The sequence below is a fragment of the Bombyx mandarina genome, chromosome 18 (assembly GCF_030267445.1).
Source record: "Bombyx mandarina strain Sakado chromosome 18, ASM3026744v2".
NCBI lineage: Eukaryota > Metazoa > Arthropoda > Insecta > Lepidoptera > Bombycidae > Bombyx > Bombyx mandarina.
The window spans coordinates 12,487,890-12,510,663 of record NC_143224.1 but is presented as its reverse complement, the minus strand read 5'-3'; the positions used below and the strand labels follow the sequence as shown (position 1 = coordinate 12,510,663).

Here is a 22,774-nt window from a genome sequence, read left to right as displayed (position 1 = left end):
GCAAAAACCTTTCTAAATAATAATAGTACTGTTTATTAATATTATTCCAAGAAAGCCTATATATAAATATGTGGGATGGTAGGGCGAAATCTAGTTAGAGGATCTTTAGTTGAACACTATGTATCCTATTCGTACACTCTTGACAGAGTGGTCGTGGTCATGCATCAGTCGGATCCTGCGATATCGATGCTCTCGCGATGCGACGCCATGTGGCACGATGTTTCGCAGAGTGAGAGCAATCATTTATGTTGGAGTGAGTCACAGATTTTATGAGGTCGGCCCATCTTGTTGGAGATCGTCCGCGGAGTTGAACACTAAGATCTTTTATTTAAAAAAAAACATTCGTAATCTCGTCATGTCAATCGATGGCGGTCATTTTCATTTTTTTATTTTAAAATAAATCCACTGTGCCAGTATGAATTAATTAAAAAGTACCGATCCTCCCACACATACAAGACACGTATAAACATCGCCATAAGGTGCGTAATAACGTCAGCCCACTTGTCCTCACAATGGAGGGGAGAATCCGATAAGAGATTAAGTATTTAACTCGCCACTTGCTGACGATAATGCAAAAGGGAGCTTTTGTCAATTAAATAGCATTATCAATTAATTTACGTAACAGGATTTCTTTCGACTGAGAAACATAGTTTTAAACGATCGTTGGAGTGGATAGGAGATTGGCATTTGTTTTTTCGTCTATCTGTCAGCAAGCTCACAGATACCGTGCCTGATGTCCGAACCCACGGGGTTCAGCTTGAAATACTTTGCTAACACTAGACCTAGCAAGAGCAGCGCTTCGCAGAACCTACCACCGGATCGAAATCGCGACCTCAGTAAGCTGTGTCTATGGGCTAGTTTGCACTTCGAACTTTCCTACGTAAGTCCAATGAAAACTGTTACGGGTGCTTAGTAATACTTGAAAGCATCTTGACACAGATTTTGACGACTCAAGACACGAGAATCTAGGTCTTGTTATGTTGGATTAAGGATTGTTTTAGCTTTCAAACTCTAGTAAAGAATTTACTGAGTAACTATACTGAGACCTTAGAACTTATAACTCAAGGTGGGTGACGCATTTACGTTGTAGATGTCTATGGGCTCCAGTAACCACTTAACACCAGGTGAGCCCGTCCACCCATCCAAGCAATAAAAAAAAAGAATAAACTGATTTGTTGGGGGTTACAGCTCTTACTTGCCGCTAATAATTGACATAGGATTAATGTGAGATATAGAGCAAATTAGAGCAGGTAAGAGTGTTTTTAAATCAAAGAGATATTAAAATAAACATTCCACTGTACACGGTATTGGCGCTTGACGGCCATAGAAGTATAATTGGCGCGAAATGCGATCGGTTTCTAGATTGTTCCCGTTTCGAACTGCTTCAAGGATATTGATTGCGTCGATTACGTTCCACACAACTGGACTGTTATATTTTATTGTATATTATTTTAGATTTAGATTATACATATACTTGAAAATGTTACGGCAATAAAATAAATAAAATAGGCAATAATATCTTTTTCTAATTGTTACAAACAAAGGCTTCATTGAGATTTAAATCAAAATGTTCTTTTTTTGTCAATTGGACGTTTATAGGCGATTTCACCTTGTTATTATTTTATCTTAACGCGTTTTTGTTAATCGGTTTCACCGCTAAGAAAATTGGTCGAGAAATACAATACTTGAAGGCAAGATTTCAAGACCAAATAAGAATCTTAACGTATTTTTAAAATCAAAGATAGCAAACCTTTATATCTATCTGTCTTTTTGTTGGTTAGGTATGTCTATTCGTTTAATGTTTGTCAAACTGTATTCAATTTTGTGTTATTTAGAACGAAGCTTAATTTTTCAGTAAGTTTAACTGAAATTCTCTCTTTAGTTCAAGTGTGACAATTGTGTTCAACAAATTGATAATTTGATTTATTATCTTTACAAGATATTATAATATAAATAATGCTTATATTTGTAACTTTTGTTCGCACGCACACAGCTTAGATGATTTTAAATAGATAAGATAGTTTGTGTGTCTACAACTTGTAAATCCTCCGGGAGTGCCTCATTAGTAAGCATAGGAATTATATAGAGTTACCATGATAGAGCTATTTCTGAGTAGATACAGAGGTTGAGTTTATTTCCGTTATCCGTTATCCGGGTGCGTCGCATCGCGAGGCCCGGTTGTGGAGGCGTAATTGGCGAGAAATGTGATCTCCGACGCCACGTCTGCAGATTTCCGGATAACCGGTTATCGACTGAACCGGCGGAGTTGAACGGCAGAGATTATGATTTTGCATAAAGCTACGCTTATTTTATCTACTAGTCGCTCTTGCATTTTATATTTTAAACTAATGATTATACATATTTACTTCAAACTGGTCAAATTCACATTAATTTTTATTTCGATTTTCCAATCTTAAGATGTTTATTTTGGAATATAAATGATAAAGATGTAAAAAGATAAAGATACAATAGCTGCCTCGGTATCTTTTTCTTTTTTCTTGACTGTCATTTAAGTTATATTTATTTAAAAACCTATGTTTAATTATGAAATCTATTTAAATAGGTATTTAGGTCGCATATACGTAAAAGACAGTTCACAGCACACCAGATGTTAAAGTTACCCATGGAGATTCGAGTGTAGATACTGTGGCCAACCTTGAGGCAATAGGTCATAGTCATATTGTATGATGGTGTTCTCATCCAACTGAACGCATGGCTTCTTCGCGGTAGGAATAGACAGGATGGTGGTGCCTGCCCTGATGGACTTATCTGGGCCAAATGTAAGTTGGTGAAGGTAGCGCTGTGGTATTGTACTCCGACGACGTCACTGTCTATTTTCCGGTTAATTTCTTACTCACCCATAGAGAGGGATGGAGCTATTATAGACCAAATTATTTCAATGAAGAAAAACCCAATATACATTAAGTAATTCTAAGTTCAAATTTCTAGGACTGAGCGAACAATATCGGTTAAATTATCCGTTTTAATATTATATTTTATCACTGCACATCACGTTTAATAACCGCGTCATCTCATTGAATCGACCCGCTGCACCGGCTAACGCAATTTCCTGTCATATCCGGTTTTGGTGCATCCCAAACCGGGTACAGGAAAATCACATTATTTTGTAACCGGTCGTCCTTAGCTGGTTCGAATAATTTTAGATTCTTTCCTAATTTATATTGTACTTTTTTTAAACTAAATAATTTCTTAAATCTTACTTTTATTAGATCAATGTCATATTTATTACAAAATTAGGTTATTGAAGCATCAATTGGTTAAAAGTGGTCACCGATTTTTTTATAAGGTAAATTATTCGTACGATAGATAAAAATTAGATATATACATTTACATTTTTTATAGCTTAGATAGAAGGATGAGCTCACAGCCCACCTGGTGTTAAGTTGTTACTGGAGCCCAGAGGCATCTACAACGTAAATGCGCCACCCACCTTGAGACATTAGTTCTAAGGTCTCAGTAGTATAGTTACAACGGCTGCCCCGCCCTTCAAACCGAAACGCATTATTGCTTCACGGCAGAAATAGGCAGAGTGGTGGTAGCTACCCCTGCCATAGATCATTTAGACTAGAGTTTTAGGTAATTTAGCTGTTAGGTATTAGATGGTACCTTACCATCATTGAATATATCTCACTGAATAGAAGTCTTTTTCAAGGTTCGCTTAAGCTAAACATTGAATCTAGATATGTATGTATTTGAGAGAGCTTAGGCGTTTATTTATGAAGCTAGTATTTTTTGATTTCACTCGAGCCGACGAACATACGGCCCACCTGAAGGTAAGTAATCATCGTCGCTCATGCACTCAGTAATACCGGAGTTATAGTCAAGTCGTTGCCTACAATATGTAGGAAACACCTAAGTACTATAATTTCCAAATGAATATTAGAAAAAAAGTTATTTCAATACATACTGTAAATACGAACAAATAAATTAATCTTTATATCTAAATTTAGTTTGTAAAATTATAATTTAGTCACGCCTTTAATTTATTCGCCGAAACTTAAACGTTCCCCAAAATTAAATTATCACCGTGTTTAAATCTTATTATAACTGATAAATTACCAATTAAATTATATTGACCGTATCAATAAAGACTGCTTGAATCAATAAAGCTCAATTAAAATCCGATTTAAACAAGCAAATATTAAAGTTAGACCGTAAGAACTAATAATATTAAAACAAATTTATTATGCGTAAGGCGTGAGTACACACCTACATAAGTACACATTGTGAATAAACGCCGTAAAAAGACAAACCGGGTCGTGATAAAACCGGTCCGCCATGCCACTGCGAAGGGCGGAGCTAATCATCGTACCCACCCGGAAGTAACGCAATCAATGCAACGATAACGCTAATTAATTTACATCTTTAAACGCAGAAGCGTAAGATTGAGATTTCCCTACATATTCTTGGCGGTTCCAGCTTTTTGTTCGGCGATGTTTTTGTCGAAGTGGCCAATCAGCGCGCGGTTGCCATAGCTACGCGTAGTTGCCTGACTGGAATAAGAGATGGCGTTAGTAGAATTTGTCAATAATCTCGTAAGCAGTGTGTGGTTTTCAGGCGAATTCACCAGCCGTCTTAAATTACCTTTCCTATTTGTTCGAAGCAAGTCTTAAAATGAACTATTCAATTTTTATATCTGATTATTTATAATATTCAGATTTTAATGTTCCGTATTATTATTATTTTGATTTCGTGAATGTGTAGTCTTTGATACCTATAGATACCTAATATGATAAACATTTCGCCATGAAAATATGAATAGTGTTTGAAACGAACTAGTGTTAAAATAAGTGATAGTAAGCTATTTTCTTCTGGCGAGTCGTAGATATAATTAAATTACTTTTACAGCTTAATCCCGGGTTTATTTTTGTCATTATAACTGAGATCGTATTTACAGAGCCAATGTCAATAATCATTATTTTTAGTGCTAATCATTAGAATAATGAGCGAAATTTAACAAAATCAACACGATAATGCGCAATACAATTGCCTTTTCTAGATTAAAAGTAACCTTATAACACATAATAAATACTTTTTCAATAGACTGTCACTACAATATCATTTCATATGATAAAGTATTTTGACTTTATTAGGCCACAGAAAATATGTTTTTCACGTTATTTCAGTCCGAAATGACGTCACTCATGGTGAAGTTGATTTCAATATAATTTCTAATGCAGTTTTAAAATATTTACATATTTAAAATTATTTACAATTAAGAATAATTTTAAGGGAAAATACTATTTTGCATTAAATTTAAAGTGAAGGAACTTTATTTTAATTTTTAAATCTACCTAATCGTTTATATCGATATGGACAGAGAAATCGATTTTTTCCCCAAAACGTATCCACGAGACGTTTGATTGCATAATAATCCGTTTACGGCCACGTCTCACAAACACAAAATTGGGGTAGCCTACTGAGGCATTACAACGAAATATCATTACGAACGAAAATCGACTCTAAACGCGACCACACAAGATCCACAAATCAAATTATCAACGTAAACTCAATTAGGTGGTTCAAGACTTTGCCACATCCGAATTAGGGTTCATTTTACTTTGTTCGAGATGTGAAATGAAATTTTCATAAATGTCGACCGGAGTGGGGGGGTATTATTTGTGTTTCCCCCCGGTTTTCCGAGGGCGAACGATACTTCAGTCGTTTCGCGCGATGAAGTCGCCCGGGAAAAAAAAAACTATTAATAATTAAGATTGTCACAATCAAAGTAACCTGATAAAAAAACCGGATATGTCTTGTGGTTGGCTGGTTATTGATTTGATTGATTGGTTACGTTAAAATGTTGTACGGATTTGAAGTTGAACCGCAAAGGATACCGTCGCTAAATGGCTGCGAGAGGTTTTGTCTTGATTTCAACTCGATGTCAACTCGATGTCAATTCGACTGGGAGTGTCGGGTTCGAGTAGAATTGAGTATTAGCTTTACGGTTACCGTCCTCGCCGAACCCGTCGCTTGCAACGAAGGGCTCGACGAGTAAATTAACCCATAGACACAGCCCACTGAGTTTCTCGCTGAATCTTCTTAGTGGGTCGCGTTTCCGATCCGGTGGTAGATTCTGCAAATCACTGCTCTTGCTAGGGCCAGTGCTAGCAACATACGGCTTGAGCCCCGTGAGCTCACCTAAACATCAAGGAGAAGCTGAAATACTCTCTCAAGGCTATCAGTATAGGTAGGAAAAAAATTAGCTTTTAAAAACGATGCGTTTTCTAAACAAGTAAGCGAATTAATAATTGATTGTAGATTACATAGGTAGTTAGTTATTTTTTCTATGAAATGAAATATTCATTACTGCAATAAACGTTAGTTTATACATAATATGTATATAGAGTCTTTTAAAAATGTAAGTCTAGTTTAATTGTCTTCGTAAAATGTTGCTCAGTGGGGAATTTTTTAGTAAATGAAAAAAAAACTGCAGTCTATTATAGACTTTTTAAAGAGTCTTGTACAGATTTACCGACAAAGATAATATATATGGACGTATTTTTTAGTTACCGACAATTACCCAGACAGGTAATTTGCATCTCAGATACCTATACGATGGTAAATATGGTGTTTACAGAGGAAAATCAGTCTTAACATAAAATAAGTATTAGGCGGCGGCTTGTTTGCGCTTCTGGCGTTGCCCTAGTCTTTGAGCATCTTTGATTACTCACCGTGAAAGGGGACATATGCATTCAACGGCAATAATATTAACAAAAGTAATTTTGATCTTAATTTTGTCGCTGTAGTTACAGCTTCTCTTCCGCGTAATTTATTCCAAATCATCTTCGGTACTATACGACGATGGACTGATCGAATGGTCCTTTATAGCAAACCTTTATCTTATACCTTTAAACGAGCAATTCTTGTATTTAATAAATATAATATATGTATATATATAATCTGAATCTCGGAAACGGCTCCAACAATTTTCATAAAATTTAGTATACAGGGGATTTCGGGGGCGATAAATCGATCTAGCTACGATTTATGTTCAGAAAATGTTGTTTTATTCGCGTTTTGAATAATCAACTCTTCCCGACATCTATTGGCGAATAATAATATTATTTTTTTAATTGAGGGCAACTAACCGCGTTAAAGACACAACAAGATCGCCATCTTGGCTTATCAAAAAAAAACCCGAGCAAAGCTCGGTCATCATCTAGTATTAAGTAAGCGAGAACGCACACAATAAAACACATGTTTTTGTTATAAACAAATTAATCAATCAATTAGTTTTTACATTCCCGAATCACAACACACAATAAGGGCGGAATGCAATTCGATCGTCCGTTAAATCGCTTCCAAAGTATTTCTAAAAGTTCACGAACAAAAAAAACTTCCTTCCGCGAATCGTTCTGTGATTGTTTACGCAAAATATCGTATTGCCCCGCGCCGGTGTCGAATGCACGACAACATTGACGTGAGCCGTACCTACTGACTGACGGATCTTGTATTGAATCGACCGTACATTTTTTTTTCTATTGAATTGTTATTTTAAGTTTCAGTTTCTCTAAAGGTTCTATTGCTTAGTTTCTACGTGAGTTTTATAGGAGTGAATTAGGCTTCAGTAGGTATTTATATTGGTAAAGCCAATCGGCATTCTCCAACGAATTTACCTACTCGATTCGTAGCCACAAGGAATTCGTATCAGTTTTTCTTTTTTTGGAAATTCCTAAGTTTTTAATTTGCTACAATCAAATGGCTGCAGAACGGTATAGCTACTAACTGGTAAGAGAGAGTACAAAATCGGCAAGAATGAAACGATCTTATTTTTGAGCCCACTTCGAGTTATCGAGCCAGAAGAATTTGGAATATCTGATACTGAATGTTGTAAAGTTCAATTTGCGAAACGTTTCAAATCCAGAGCGAATATAACGAACAATATCTTAGACTATAGTGTGAGTAGGTATTTTTAATCACAGATACTCCTACTTTAATCTCTTTGACTATTAGCAACGAATTTAGTCAACTAATAATAATATAAATATCATTATTCATCGTAGAATGATTGTCTAAATATTACTCTAGGGTATGTATCGGTTTTGCAATGAATTGTTTTAGATTTTAACGGCTATCCACATAGGGTAGGTTTACCTGTGACAATAAAACTTACACATCACGTCGAAATATCAAGAACCCAATAAAAGCAAAATCGTGGGAAAAAACCCTAAAAAAATAATGTTTAAAATATCTATTTGCATATCTCGTTGAATAGTGATTTTGTAGTCCACTGAGTTTCTCGCCGGATTTTCTCAATGGGTCGCGATTCCGATCCGGCAGTAGATTCGGCGAAGCACTGCTCTTGCTAGGGCCAGTGTTAGCAAATTCTCTCAGGTTGAGCCCGTGAGCTCACCTACCGTAGCTGCAATAACACCTTAAGCTAGCTACCAGCAATAGAAAAAAGGTGATATTGTTCATAGCCCCTAGTCATTTTTAAATAAATCACCGGCGTTGCTAACTAATCACCTATAACTGAATCAGATGTAATCCCGCTGTCCAAATTAGCGAATTAAAAAAATGAACTTTAAAAAAATACTTTACTAAGAAAATGTGCAACTCAATCTAAAACGTTAAGCGGCATTCGATCCCCCTGGTCGGGTCTCGTGTTACAACCGCTGACAGCAATCGATGGCAATTGACGGCATAATAAGGGCATAATAGACGGTTTTTTTTGCGCCACTCTTAAATCCAAGATTAAGGACGCATTGTCGTTGTGTTCGCAAAAAATCATTTGCTGTCGTATCTACGGTTTCGCGAGCTCTTCGATTTTTGAGGCAGCGTTGTGCATTGTCATGTTCGGTAGTTTTTTTTGACGCAGGCACATGAGCATAACGTCCAAGGGATATTAAGTGTAATAACACAGGGTCCAGACAACGTGGTTTCCACTAGCAGCCTTAAGTAAAAGTCTGTCAAATGTACCGTATTATTAGATATTTCACAACAAATATGATTGATTAGGCTAGTTACACAATCAGAGTCATAGCTCGTTCCTCTAACAGTGATATTTTAAAGGGCTTGAAATATCTAATAATATGTCTATCACATTTATAATTTTTGGATCGAAAACATTTAATGCCGTAAAATAACGTTTATGGGATGAATTTGTTTTGTTTAATGAGAACGATTTTTCCTACAGGCTTGCTTAAGCGTTTAAAAAATGAGCAGACTTTTAACAGTTCTTCGTCGTTTAAGCGCTCACAGTCCGTAAATGCTCTGAGCTCTGAACCAATTAAAAGTTACTGATATTAAGGTTGGCAAAAACCTTTTATAGGGTTACGAACAACCTGTCACTTTGAGTCACGTTGATTAGCATACGAGCATAATAGAACAGCATACAAGCTCACCGAATATCAAATGAACTTGCTTAAAACCTGGACTTTTGATTTTATATCAAATATCAGCAAAAACCATGACATACTATATCCGTGATCTCTTTACATCAATCACAGCATCTTAGAATGATATTTTTTTTATGATTGAAAGATTACTGGTGGCCCGGAGGCCTTTCCAGCTTCACCAGGACAGGTGGGCCAGCGAAGGCTCAGCCAGGAGGGGTGGGATTTGCTAACAACTGCCCGAGCGCCTCCGAAGGAGACCTATCAATTCAAGAGCAATTGCTTCGCGAATGAATCTACTGCCGGATCGGAATTGCGACCCACTGAGAAGATCCGGCGAGAAACTCAGCGGGCTGATGAATGGGTTAGGTTGCACGTCGACCTCTTTGTCGAGTTCGACGAGTACGGTTACCGGGGTTTAAAATGATTATCCAGTATCAGATAGACGTGGTAAATTGTACATCGTTTCACTAACCTGGATCCGATCTTCGGGCAGATCGGTTTTCAAGGACAGCATTTCTCTTGCGTACACGTCGGGGTAGTGAGCATCTTTGAAGGCCTTCTCCAGTTCGTCCAGCTGATAGGAGGTGAAGATCGTCCTGCCGCAGAAACAGAACACAGATGGGTAGAAATGCGTAGCAACGAGTCTATAAAGCGGAACGGTAAAGTTTACTGACGAAGATAAATTGTCCTAAAAAAAACATTGCTGGTGGAAAGGCGTGTGATGGTTCTATATAGGACCAGACTATCGTTCTGCCCATTTTTGTTTGTGAACCAATTGTATGTCACGATTCGAAAGGATGGCCCATTTTAAGTAAGCGTTAAGCATATATTTTCTTTCTATCGTTCATTTGGTAGTCTATGGGCTATTCCAACTAGGCTTTGGCTGGTAAATTAGCTCAGAAGGAGGACTTGCTAACATTAGCTCCAGCAAGAATATTGTTTCGCCGAATGTACCACCACCAGATCGGAATCGCGACTGTTTTGTTCTTCCAAGAAGCATAAAAGTACCATGGGCTTTCTGCCTCCTCCTACCCCACCCCCCCACAATCTTCTAGTGGAATAGTCAGACTCCTAAGACCCTTGCCAACTAACCACCACGCTAAGTTTATGAATTTTGTTCTTAAGATAATATGAATATAATGTTTGCTGTTTACTGACTGAAAAACGTTATTCTCATATTTCCTTTACTTTTCTTTGAAATTATACAGCCACATCAGAATTTTGACCACGAAAATGACACACCGAAAGAGGCTAAAAGGTATCTTTGTATACTGAGGAATATTTATGATCAGTAAAAAACTATAGTTACCTATGTCTACGTTTTTTCTTCTTCTTCTTCCCATTGTATCCTGTGAGACCGTCTACCGTGAAGTCTTTTGCCGCTTCCAAAGAAGACACGCCTGTAACAAGAAAATAGCATTGTGTTAAATTACAATTATCAAAATCATTAAACTGATTGATATTGGTGTACTTTTGTAAGCCCATCGCCAAATGAATGAAGGAAGTGTGTTGAGTTTATCAGTTGATTTGACCAGGGACGCTTAGAGGACGAACGCTAAAAGCATTATCGTTTTTTTTCCTTTTTTTAAAAGGCCTCTTGGTCCCCAATCGCCACCAGAGCCCACGCGTATCTCAATGTAACCGTTAACAAGATACACAACACACACATTACTGGTGGTAGGACGTCTTGTGAGTCTGCGCGGGTAGGTACCACCACCCTGCCAATTTTTGCCGTGAACCAGTAATGCGTTTCGGTTTGAAGGGTAGGGCCGTCGTTGTAACTATACTTGAGACCTTAGAACTTATATCTCAAGGTGGGTAGCGCATTTACGTTGTAGATGTCTATGGGCTTCAGTAACTTAACACCAGGTGGGTTGTGAGCTCGTCCACCCATCTAAGCAATAAATAAAAAATGTTTTTTTTTTAAATATCTAAATTAACGAATCGATACATTCAGATAATCGCTTTAATATACCCTTAAATCGTAGTATATCCCCAAAATCCACTTACACGAATAGTACGAAAACACAGCACCCAGGGATTAGTCACATAATTACCGAATGTGATTGTCAAATGAATTAGTAAACACGCAGCGGCGGGTTAATAGAATAGCTTGTGTGGGCCTCCGGGGACACCGGTGGGTACCGCGGGGACACGATTCGGGGCGAATCGAGGGGGCCGCGGTATAGGACATCGGATAATTGAATTTGTCGCCAATGAATACGACAATGAATTATTAAATTTACACGTTTCGAACGCTGTGTTTTCCCGCGCAATCGGAGTTTCTTCACTTGCAACTGGCAGAAGTTATTTCAACGACCCAGAAGTTGTCCGAGGGTTGACACGTACAAACTTACTAAAACAATATTTTTTTTCCAAAATTTTTAATTGGTCTTTTAAACGTTTATGGTTATGGTTATGGGTAATAATGGTACACAAATACGGACGGTCGTTAAAACGCTCGCGTGAACACCGTCTTACAATGTCGTGTTTTTTAAATTATGAAATGGCGCAACGTCATATGACGGCCTCTAGATTATCATATTTATTAATACGTGAAGCAAAAACTTTGTATCCCTTTTTACGAAAATTGCGCGGACGGAGGAGTATGAAATTTTCCACACTCATAGAGGATATAGAGAAGAATTGCACAATGCTAATATATTTTTAAAATAATGCATAAATGATACATTAAATCAATAAAGAAAACATTACGCACACTACATACTATATATTTGACGCACACACGCATGCATACTATTTATTGTCAAACTATTGTTCTTGATGTCTGTTGTCAAATTGAGATTAAATATTGTTTGTCTTTGTTAATATTTTTATAGTGTAGTCTTGGCGAAATTTGTGATTATAGAAGTATAAAATACAATCATAATAGTGTACAATTTTACAATTCCAATTAAATATAGTCGAATTTCGACTACTGCGGGACCTCTAGTCATATTTATTTTGTCCGAACGTCTTTGGACGTCTATTTTATGGGCAAATTCCTATGGCGCATCGACATAGCGCCGCAACACATTCAATTTTCATAGCCTACACCGCCGCGTTCCTTTAAAAAAATCATCATAATAAGATGTAAGTATTACGGTGGGACGTTGTTAGACGCTGCTAAACTTTGGAAAAAGGTGTGCCACAGTAGCGATATTCAGAAATGAGGTTGCTCACGCGAACGTGTTAATTATAATCTGTTAGCAATGTTAAATCTGCCATCTCAATCATCATCAAATACATCTTCATATATCACGAAGTTCTCCATAATAAACAATTCAATGAATTCGTTGCGTGAATTTCGTCACGTTTGTCTGTTTAGTAGGGTTGCCGCGTGACGGATCGACTGTTGTCCCGGGACCATGCTATGCTTAAGTTATGAGGTCACAAGACGATGCATGTTGATAAATACATAAAATAGGGTTGATGTGTGAATAATGCATCTTCATTTCTAACGCATGGAGGGTAAGCATTGAGTACTATCAATTTTCATTCGCTGAGTTCACTGGTGGTTTGTACACTATATAAGCCGTATAAGCACGGATCCATAATCCGGAAAATATTAATCCATATTAATGTTAGTGACAGTGATTTCTTAAAAATATGTTACTAGGTAAGGACACAGTAACAAAAAAAAAAGAACAACATACATACAATTACAATTAAAATATTTTAGCATTACGAGCACATTTTGTGGACCTGTCTACAATAATTGAGAAAAGGTCCATCTAATCTTGAGAACATCATGGCCAGGATGCTGTTGAAGCTAGTCTCTATCCTGCAGAGTAAGGACGCGCATGGCTTTCTTATTATATCATAGATCGTCAATACGTGCCTATCCTGTGCTAAAATTTATTTATTGCTTAAATGAGTGGACGAGCTCACAGCCCACCTGGTGTTAACTGGTTACTGGAGAGCCCATAGACATCTACAACGTAAATGCGTCACCCACCTTGAGATATAAGTTCTAAGATCTCAGTATAGTTACAACGGCTGCCCCACCCTTCAAACCGAAACGCATTACTGCTTCACGGCAGAAATCGGCAGGGTGATGGTACCTACTCGCGCGGGCTCACAAGAGGTCCTACCACCAGTAAATTTATAAATTAAAACAACCAAAAAATGCAGTGAAATTGAATAAAATAACTTCTTAACGACTAAGAACGTTTGTTTACAATAATCGATAATCGTAGCGACAAACGGAACATCTGTACGATTATCTTCGTACAATAGACCAGCGCGGTGTGTCCAATCTTACTGGACACAAAATCGATTCGACGCGCCCCCGTCAGCCCTACGAATTACGAATGACGGCACGATTATTTGTTTGTTTTGTTTGAAAAATAATAATTTGAATCTTGAATTCTTTCGTTTTTTTTTTGTTTGTTTCAATTGAAGTTTTAGTGTAATCTTATTGCCAAAAAAATCTTCGTTGTTTTGCTGCGAAAAATAGTTTTCTTGTAACAAATTTACGCGAAATATCCCATAAATTATTATTTGTGGCAAATTATAATTTGTGGCTTCGTTTATTCGCATTTGTGCATTGTCTGCACGCAAATGGCGGTGGGAACGGTTTAAAAAATTATGTATAACTATTTCACGTTTTTATTGGTTAATTATATTACTAGCGGCCCGCTCCGGCTCCGCTCGGGTATTTAACAAAAATTTCAACGATATTTGACGTTGTTTTATTTTTTTTAAATAAAAGAACACTTATTGCGGCATAACTATAATAGTTAGACATATGCTGTCGCGAAACTTTTTGTAAAAAAGAATATGTTCTACAAAGTCGTAGTACATTGTTTTATTCTATCATCAATAGTTTTCGCAGGCCACGCGATGTAAAGAATATTTTAGGTAAGTTTTTTACATTATTGGAGTTTTAGTAATGTTAATGTATTTAATTATTTTTTTCAAAAAAAATTATAGCCTATGTCACTCGGGAATAATGTAGCTTCCAAATAGTGAAAGAATTTTTCTAATCGGTTCAGTAGTTTCGGAGCCTATTCAAAACAAACAAATCTTTCCTCTTTATAATATTAGTATAGATTTCCGATGTTTAGAAAAATTCAGTATTCGAAATGTACCGTGGTGATGACAATAATAAAATAATGACAATAAAAAACGTATAATAGTAAAAGTTAGTAAATAGTAATAGTGAGTTCAATTGTGTCTTCGATTGGAGGACATTTCGTGTGGCGAACCATGTCGCAGTCAAAGTGTCATTTAATACTTATTAAATTTACAGATTTCCATGTTATGAACGATTTGATTAATACAGTTTTAGGTAGCATGCTCAATCGTCAATGTGGAATTTAGTCAAATAAATCTCAGTTTTGCGTGACAGTTGGATATTATAGTGTTCATGACCACTAAAGCGATTAGTCATTCGTAACAATTAAATTATAATCGAGCATTTTTAATCGATATTCATCGGGTAGTATTGAATTCGCAAAGTCTTTACAGTTGTAATGTATAGTGGGTATTAATGAGAATATTTAATAATTAAAATGAAACACGTTGTAAAAACGTTGTGAAAAACGTAAAATTTGTTGATTTTGCTTGATATGGCAAGGGTAGGTCCACAACGTTTATTTCTACTGCTCAGTTGGTTGGTCTTCCTCTGTTTGAAGTGTGGGTCAGCTGTGCATTGCTATTGAGACTTCGATCTGAAGTCTCAAGTTTGGTGATGCCTATGGGCTCTAGTCCTATACACTGGGTAGGCTGGTTCAAACATCCAAGCAAAAAAAAAATAGCACACATTGTTTCTCTATCTTAAAACTGATACTATTTAAATACTAAGTAATATCTATCGAATACTATGATATTCATAGTACGTAGTCAAAATGAAGTATGACTTATCATGAAACATTGAATAGAAGAATCATATTCCGTGGACCAAAACACGTCATTGCACTAGGCAAATGATAAATTCAAAAACACGTTCCGCCACTCCAAAGGAATTCCTTCTTTAACACACACTCGTAGAGGTTACAATGGCCTGTGTTCAGTTAAGAAGTATAATTTAAATGCGAGAGCCCTCCCTCCGAGGGGTGGTACGGAGGGGAGGAAATATGACTCTCGTGTAAGGAAAGCTACTTCTGTGGAGAACATTGCCACTTCGCTATCACATTTACGTGGAAATTTCATTTAACATCAAAATGTTTAAAACGCTTAGTCCTTTTTGGCGCCAATATTAGGTATTCTGTTCGTATTGCTTATATAATAGGTACTGCTATTAAATTGATATTTTATTTACACAGAGTATCTATCGTAAAATGGGTGATCTTTAATAGAATAAGCAATTTGTTCCCAGTAATATATTACCGAAAATAAGGGCTTGTTATTTTTATATTTTAGTCTAATTTAATGTCGTTAACCGATTAAGAAGATGCAGAATAATGTTGTTGCAAATTTTATATATTTAGTTTCTTCGATGTTCTGCTTTTGAAATAAGCGAGCTTTTATGATAGTAAGTTTGCATACGAGCTTTTTTGACGGAAAATATTGAGATTTTGGAATTCGAATGCCAATGAGTCTTCGATATCACATCTTGAGGTTTGAAGCGGTGTTACCTTTGTAAAATAAGGTTTGGCGGGTTTAGTTTCTTTGCCCTATCTATTCGCCGGTAGCCAAGAGGCTATACCAAGCACGCGCCGACCGGTAGGTGAGCTCACGGTCTTAGCCTGAGAGAATTTGCTAACACTAGCCCTAGTAAGGACAGTGCTTCATAGAATCAACCACTGGCGCGAAACTCAATGATTTATTGCATTTAATACCCGATGGGCCCTGAAGACAAAAATCACCTGTGTAGTTCATACGGAGTAGAAGTGATAACTTAAGGAGTTTATGGTAATAAACTCCTTAAGTTATCACTTCTACTCTACTTCTAGGTATAGATGGGTGGACGAGCTCACAACCCACCTAGTGTTAAGTGGTTACTGGAGCTCATAGACATCTACAACGTAAATGCGCCACCCACCTTGAGATATAGGTAAGTTCTAAGATCTCAGTATAGTTACAACGGCTGCCCGACCCTTCAAACCGAAACGCATTACTGCTTCACGGCAGAAATAGGCAGGGTGGTGGTACCTACCCGTGCGGACTCACATGAGGTCCTACCACCAGTAGATTGTCATACGAATTGTATGTCATTATCAGATAATTTAACACCTAGACATAATAAGTTTGTCTCTTTTCGGCATCGCTCCTACGTTCTATTGATTTTTAAGTCAGTGTGCAACAAAACGAAGTTTTTACATCGAATATAATGAGAACGGAATAGGTACATGTTAACTACAAAATAAAAAATATTATTTCAATAAATTCGAAATCGTATCTAATCGATTTCAAATGATTTGCGTTGGCATGGGAAACTTGATTCACATATTTTAATGTGTCTTTTTCTTTTGACAAAAATACAACACAATAATGGATAACGAATGGAATACATATTTGAAATTTTGTCTTATTTTATTTCTGATATTTCCAATGCTTTATAGTTTTCAGGGTCACGGACGACTTGATTCAAAATGTTGAAAGCAATATAATGATTAATAAATAATAAACTAAAATTATTAATAAAAGTAGTTATAATTACAGTTATGACTCACAAAAACAGAAAAAAATACAAAAAAAATACGTCAATCTTGCATCTCGAGTAATACAATCAGGCCACCCCAGAAACTCAATTACTCACGTTCGATATGCGGATTTATGCAGAAACATTACCACCGTAATATTCTTTAAGCTAGCTACGAATCGCTTTAAAGCCTTGGATTTACGCATAGACTTAGGCGCTTTTTATCTTTTTTTTTCCTACCTATGCTGAGAGGCTATTTCAGCTTCACCCTAACGTTTGTAAGTGAGCTCACGGGGCTCGAACCGCAGAGTTGCTGCTAGCAAGAGCAGTGCTTCGTAGAATCTACCACCGGATCGGAAACGCGACCCACTGAGAAGATCCGGCGAGAAACTCAGTGGGCTGTGTCTATGGGTTAGTTCACTCGTCGAGCCCTTCGTCGCAAGCGACGGGTTCGACGAGGACGGTGACCGGTGCTTGTGGTGCCTAAAAGCACCGTTAATGGATCAGGAGGATCCGTAATGACGTGATCTGTTGACAGAGAATGGAAAAAGGGTCTTTTCTGATAGCTACGTCCTTCTTAAAACGAGGATAGAACGGAATCTTTAACAGCATGTAACAGTTTGGTTTTATTAAGGCTATTGATTACTAAGTCATGACTCACCTAGTGTCCGTATAATATTAGAACTGCTGGGATTTTTTTATTGCTTAGGTGGGTGGACGAACTCACAGCCCACCTGATGTTAAATCGTTACTGGAGCCCATAGACATCTACAACATAAATGCCGCCACCTACCTTGAGATATGAGTTCTAAGTCTTAGTTACTACCACCCTTTAAACTGGAACGCATTACTAGTTCGCGTTAACTAAATAAAAAACCTCAATTTGTGTTTGTAAGTTAAAAAAAAATGTAACACGCTGACTGTAGTAGGCCTATAACTTCATGAAGCCGCGTCATAATATCTCCATTACATATTCGAAAGGCCGTAATCGAACGCAAAATTCTCACGTACAAACGTTTGGCGAACTCGACGAAAATCGAATACATTGAAAATGCGCGCGACGTCGATACTTTAACACTTATCCGATATATTGGGCCAATTCCCGAGGTGCCTCGTAAGCAGATTGCCAATCCGGCGTCAGCCAATTTCGTCTGAGATCAAATGATTAGATTTATCGAAGGCGCCTCGAGCCAATCTTTGTACGAGACGCTGGAAATCTAATTATTTCTGTGGATTGTTTTTGAAAGGGAAATCTGCATGATCACGAAGCGATCGATTTGCTAGGAAATTTGTCGGTTAACTAACTAAAGCAATTCAGCTTAGTTCTCAGCACTGACAAAAGAGCTGTATTCGCTCTAAGGCATCCATTGCCGGATTTATTTCGTGATTCCATAAATAGCTAGAACAATATTTATACTCTTCCGTTAGCCGGACTCAAATTAGGTTAAGTTAGTACATAAATTGGTGATTTGTAAAATATCACAGATGTTAAACCGATTTTAAACCACTGTTATTAAATGCTTAAACCTGCAGTGACACCAAATTAACAAAATAAAACAATTCACACAACTTCGGCTCTCGTGTTCCCGCCAAAAAACCCGTACCCAATTTTTTTGAATACAAAATTTTCATGAGTTTTTTTTTTGTCTTTTTAATGTAAGCCAAGGAATCTTAAATATAATATCCTGTCCACCTTTCAATTACAAGTTATAAGATTCTTCCAAATCACCCGACCATAGCAACCTCCTTCATTTTCGCACCTAACTCTTTAATTCGTAACCCCATATTCACATCCTAATCTCGCACAGGTATTATGAGCCTATTCGTGACCCGAAAGTATGAAATAGAACAATTAAACAAATAAAACATTATGAGAATTCTCAATTTAAACACAGAGTTCCGAATAATATTCATAGATGGCGTTATCAGATCCATTCGACAAACTACCACAGTTTAAAGGAGACTGAAACGATTACATACATTTTTGGGCCCGAATGTAACGTGATGAAACTAATATGAATTAATAGATTCAGATTTATCAGTACCTTGCTGAAAATTATAAAAGTTTTCTCAATCTGAGAGCCGAGTTAATAAAGATTTAGTAAAAGTTAGGTTATGTTACAATCTCTTTAAAAAAGCTGAATAAGAACTTTTTTAAAAGTAAATGTTTATTATATCCATTGGATAATCTTTTAAATGTCATTATGAATGAATATCAATGATATATATCAGGTATGGAATATGGAATGGCTATCCCACAATTCACACAGCGATCCATAATTTCAACAAATTCAAATTCAAACAGTATCCAATGCAACAATTTCAAGTCAAACGTGTGAGCGATCTTCGGTGTCCAGTGTAGAAGCAATTGTCGTACAAGGCTGGCAGAGTTGGAATCCGTAATAATAAAGCAGTGATCGTTGAAAATATAAAAACAGCCCGATAGATACACACTCAAAATGCGTCGAAGATACAAAACGAATAGAGCAGCTAAAAACCAACAAGCGCCAAAAAATAATTGTATAATCTATGAACAAACGTCATGTCAGCTTACTGTCAAAGCTGTCATCAAAAATACAATCGATTTTAATCGATTTGAAATCGATAATCATATTACTTTGCTAAGTAATAACAGACTTTTTCTTCATTTATGTATATAATCGCAATTAAATCCGGCGCATACCGCACTTGTATACAACAAGTATAAATCGCTCATTTAATTACTTTGCATTAATTACCTTTTTTTAATTAGTGCAATGTTTTTCTTTTTATAATCCTGTAATCGATTAATTAAATCGATCACACCGTTATACCGACAAAAACTAACTTTCTCATTTTTCTCCGGTCCCAGAAATAGGATCGAGGTGATTTTTTATATTCTTATATAAAAAAATATGACAAATTTTTTAGACTACATTCCAAGTTATTACATTTTTGGCCCACGATTTTCCGTCTCCTTTCTTGACATTCAAGTTCTAATTTTCGATTATCATTTAAAATTAATAATCCATCAAGTAAAATGTAGCTTGTATGTAAATTATATAGTAAATGCATCCTATATATTTTTTGTAAATGCATCCTATATATTTTTTGTACTTAGTAATTTCATCTGACAATTAAAAAAATGTACCTTAATCTGAGTTATTAGTCGGATTTGGGTTTTGGTGCTATTTAGTCTGAGTTATCGAGTGCTGTTAATACGCTAATGATGGTAGCGCGTGTTGGGAACTCGCAAGGGCAGGTACCACTATATTTCCGGTTCCGGAACAGCGGCTGTACAAGTCACCACTTAATACCTAATGGTCGTAATAATCTCACAAAGAAAACATTCAGTCACTTCGCAAATCATCGCTAATGATGAAAATTTCTACACCATAGAGTTTATTAATATAATTTTTTTTTGGTTAAAAATAGTAAAATTGGCAACACTATTTATTGGTCTACCAATCCACAAACGTAATGGATACAACGGATCAGTATGAAATCAGTCATTCATTCAAAAAAGTAAAATAAAAATTAACCCAAAATCAGTATAACAGAAACACCATTAAAAATAAACTAAATTTAAAACATTACCTGTGTAAAATTGTCGGACTGCTACATTACATGAAACAAAAAAAAATAGAATTAAAAATCTTAAAACAGATAAATGTACATACTATGTATGTAGGTATATAATAAAATCAAAACTAGACGTGTCTAGAAATTTCGTGGTCTTTGATTGTTCGATAAAAGTCACATTTATCAATGTGGAAAGATTCCAAATTCAAATTGTGAAATTCAAATAAATTTGTAACGGTTAAAAAAGCCACAGTCTTAAGAAGAAGCGGTGATACAAACACAGGGAACTCTTTTAATACGATTAATTCTATCAAGCGTATCGAGAGTGAAGTTTATTGACTGGCGACGATAAGACCGTTATAAATTGAGCTTTATGAATGTGTTATTAAGGTAAAAGTTTCCGCAAACGGACACTCGAATTTTTATGAAATTAAACAATAATTTTACATGCGTATTAATATATAAACCGATTTTAAAACAAAATCATTGGTTTAGAGATTGGTATAGGCACGAGCAGATTTGAGGTCGTTGTGGCCTATGGGATAAAAAGCCATTCGGCGGGGTTCAAATCAATGATAGTAATCCTTCTAATCAAACACAAACAAAAATGACATCCATGTTGAAATATAACATCGCGTAATAATAAAAAAAACGCGGAACAATTAAATTTTTAAAATCAACGTTGGAAGCTCATGTTGTAGGCAGATGTAAGTACCACTTCCCTGTTATATATAGTCTTCATACTACCCAGCTGAATCTTCCACTTGTCTCGACGCGGTTGATGACATTGTCAAATTCATGGGTCCCAGTGATCACTTAGAGCCGTGAACTCATTCACGCGTCTAAGCAGCGAAATCTTCGCAACGCGTCAATCGAAAAAAGTTCACCGCGATATCGCATTACACGTTATTTGTTCCCGCACGGGCAGGTGTCAACAAAAATCGACGAAAAACGACCGAGGCCTTGTACTGAACTGCTAAAGGTCCATTGTACTGCGGCCAGAGCCTTTTGTGACGCGATATTATGATCTTGGGCTTTTAAGCAACCGTCCTGGTCAGCGTTCGTTCTTTTTGGGAATAATAATGTTCGTGGATTTTTTTGGAGCATCAATTGACACTAGGGAACTTGGCTGCTCGTTTTATGAGATCATAATCAAACTACTGATGTTTTTAAAAAAAAAACAAGACAAATTTGTTTTAGCATCAATTTAACTAAAATTTTTAACTCATCGTGTTATAAGAATTAAACATCACTTTCATTTCAGTTATTGTTGTTTTCAAAAAGCCTTTTTATACTAATCCTTAAAAATGACTAGGTCCTGAATCTTTTAAATACGATTATCTAAGGTACAAAAAATAATAGATTAAAAAAACTAAAAAATTCGCTTATATAGAAAATCCAACTAAAAAATAGAAATTAAATTTTAATAAATTTGAATTAAAAATAGTGTAAGAAAAAATGATTTTATTATGAAAAAAGCGTGGAAAAAGCGTCACGACATTACGGAGCTGGAGTGTGAGAGAGACAACGAGATAGTTCTGTTTTGCACACATTCTTTATTTTATCAATAGTTTATCTTTTTACGGCTAATTCAATGTTGTTTTCACTAAAGGATTCATTTTCAAAATGAATGATGCGCTTAAAAATGTACAGTGTTGAAAAATGAAACCTGGGCTTTAACTTTATTGCTCAAGGAAAAGATTTTTATATAATGACGAAAAAAACAAATTGATTAATTAAGAGGAATTTGGTCACCCTACGACGTCAGCAATACTAGGGGCAAACTCAGTCAGGTCCACTGTGTCCTATTTATACGTAGAACTCACATAATTGACAATACAAAGACGAGAATCAAGTGTTCAGTACGAATGGCACCTAGATCTATTGAGAGAGATATATCAGTGTTCAGTTACACTTAGTTTCTCACCGGATCTTCTTGGTGGGCCGCGATTCCGACCCGCTGATAAGGTCAGCGAAGCACTGCTCTTGCTAGGGTCAGTGTTAGTAATTCTCTCAGGTTGTGAAATTGTGGGCTCACCTTTTGGACTGCTAGTAGTTGAAATAGCCCCGCTACCAACCATTAGGAAGTGAAAAAAAATAGAAGGCAGATAATCGTGGCTATTAGAAGAAGATAAAGAATCTGAAGAAAAAAAAATCGCATCGCACTGACGATCATATTAAATACCTACATTTTATTTAAAAAGAAATGATAGTCCAGTCAAAATAGTTAGAAAACCAGTGTTAGCGGGATGATCTAAAGATT

The 22,774-nt window shown here is 36.3% G+C and overlaps 1 protein-coding gene across 4 annotated transcripts in view; it reads right to left on the bottom strand.

Moving 5' to 3' along the window:
• LOC114250135 (visual system homeobox 2) overlaps positions 1–22,774 on the bottom strand; it is a 133,905-nt gene that overhangs the window by 61,835 nt on the left and 49,296 nt on the right. For 2 of the 4 annotated variants that reach the window (XM_089734696.1, XM_089734698.1), the window contains exons 3-5: positions 20,527–20,547; positions 10,673–10,762; positions 9,835–9,962 (exon numbers count right to left, since the gene is read on the bottom strand). In XM_089734696.1, the coding sequence (XP_089590822.1) occupies positions 9,835–9,962; positions 10,673–10,762; positions 20,527–20,547 (239 nt within the window). The remainder of the gene's footprint in view (positions 1–9,834; positions 9,963–10,672; positions 10,763–20,526; positions 20,548–22,774) is intronic. The other 2 variants (XM_089734697.1, XM_089734699.1) reach the window with 2 other exon arrangements.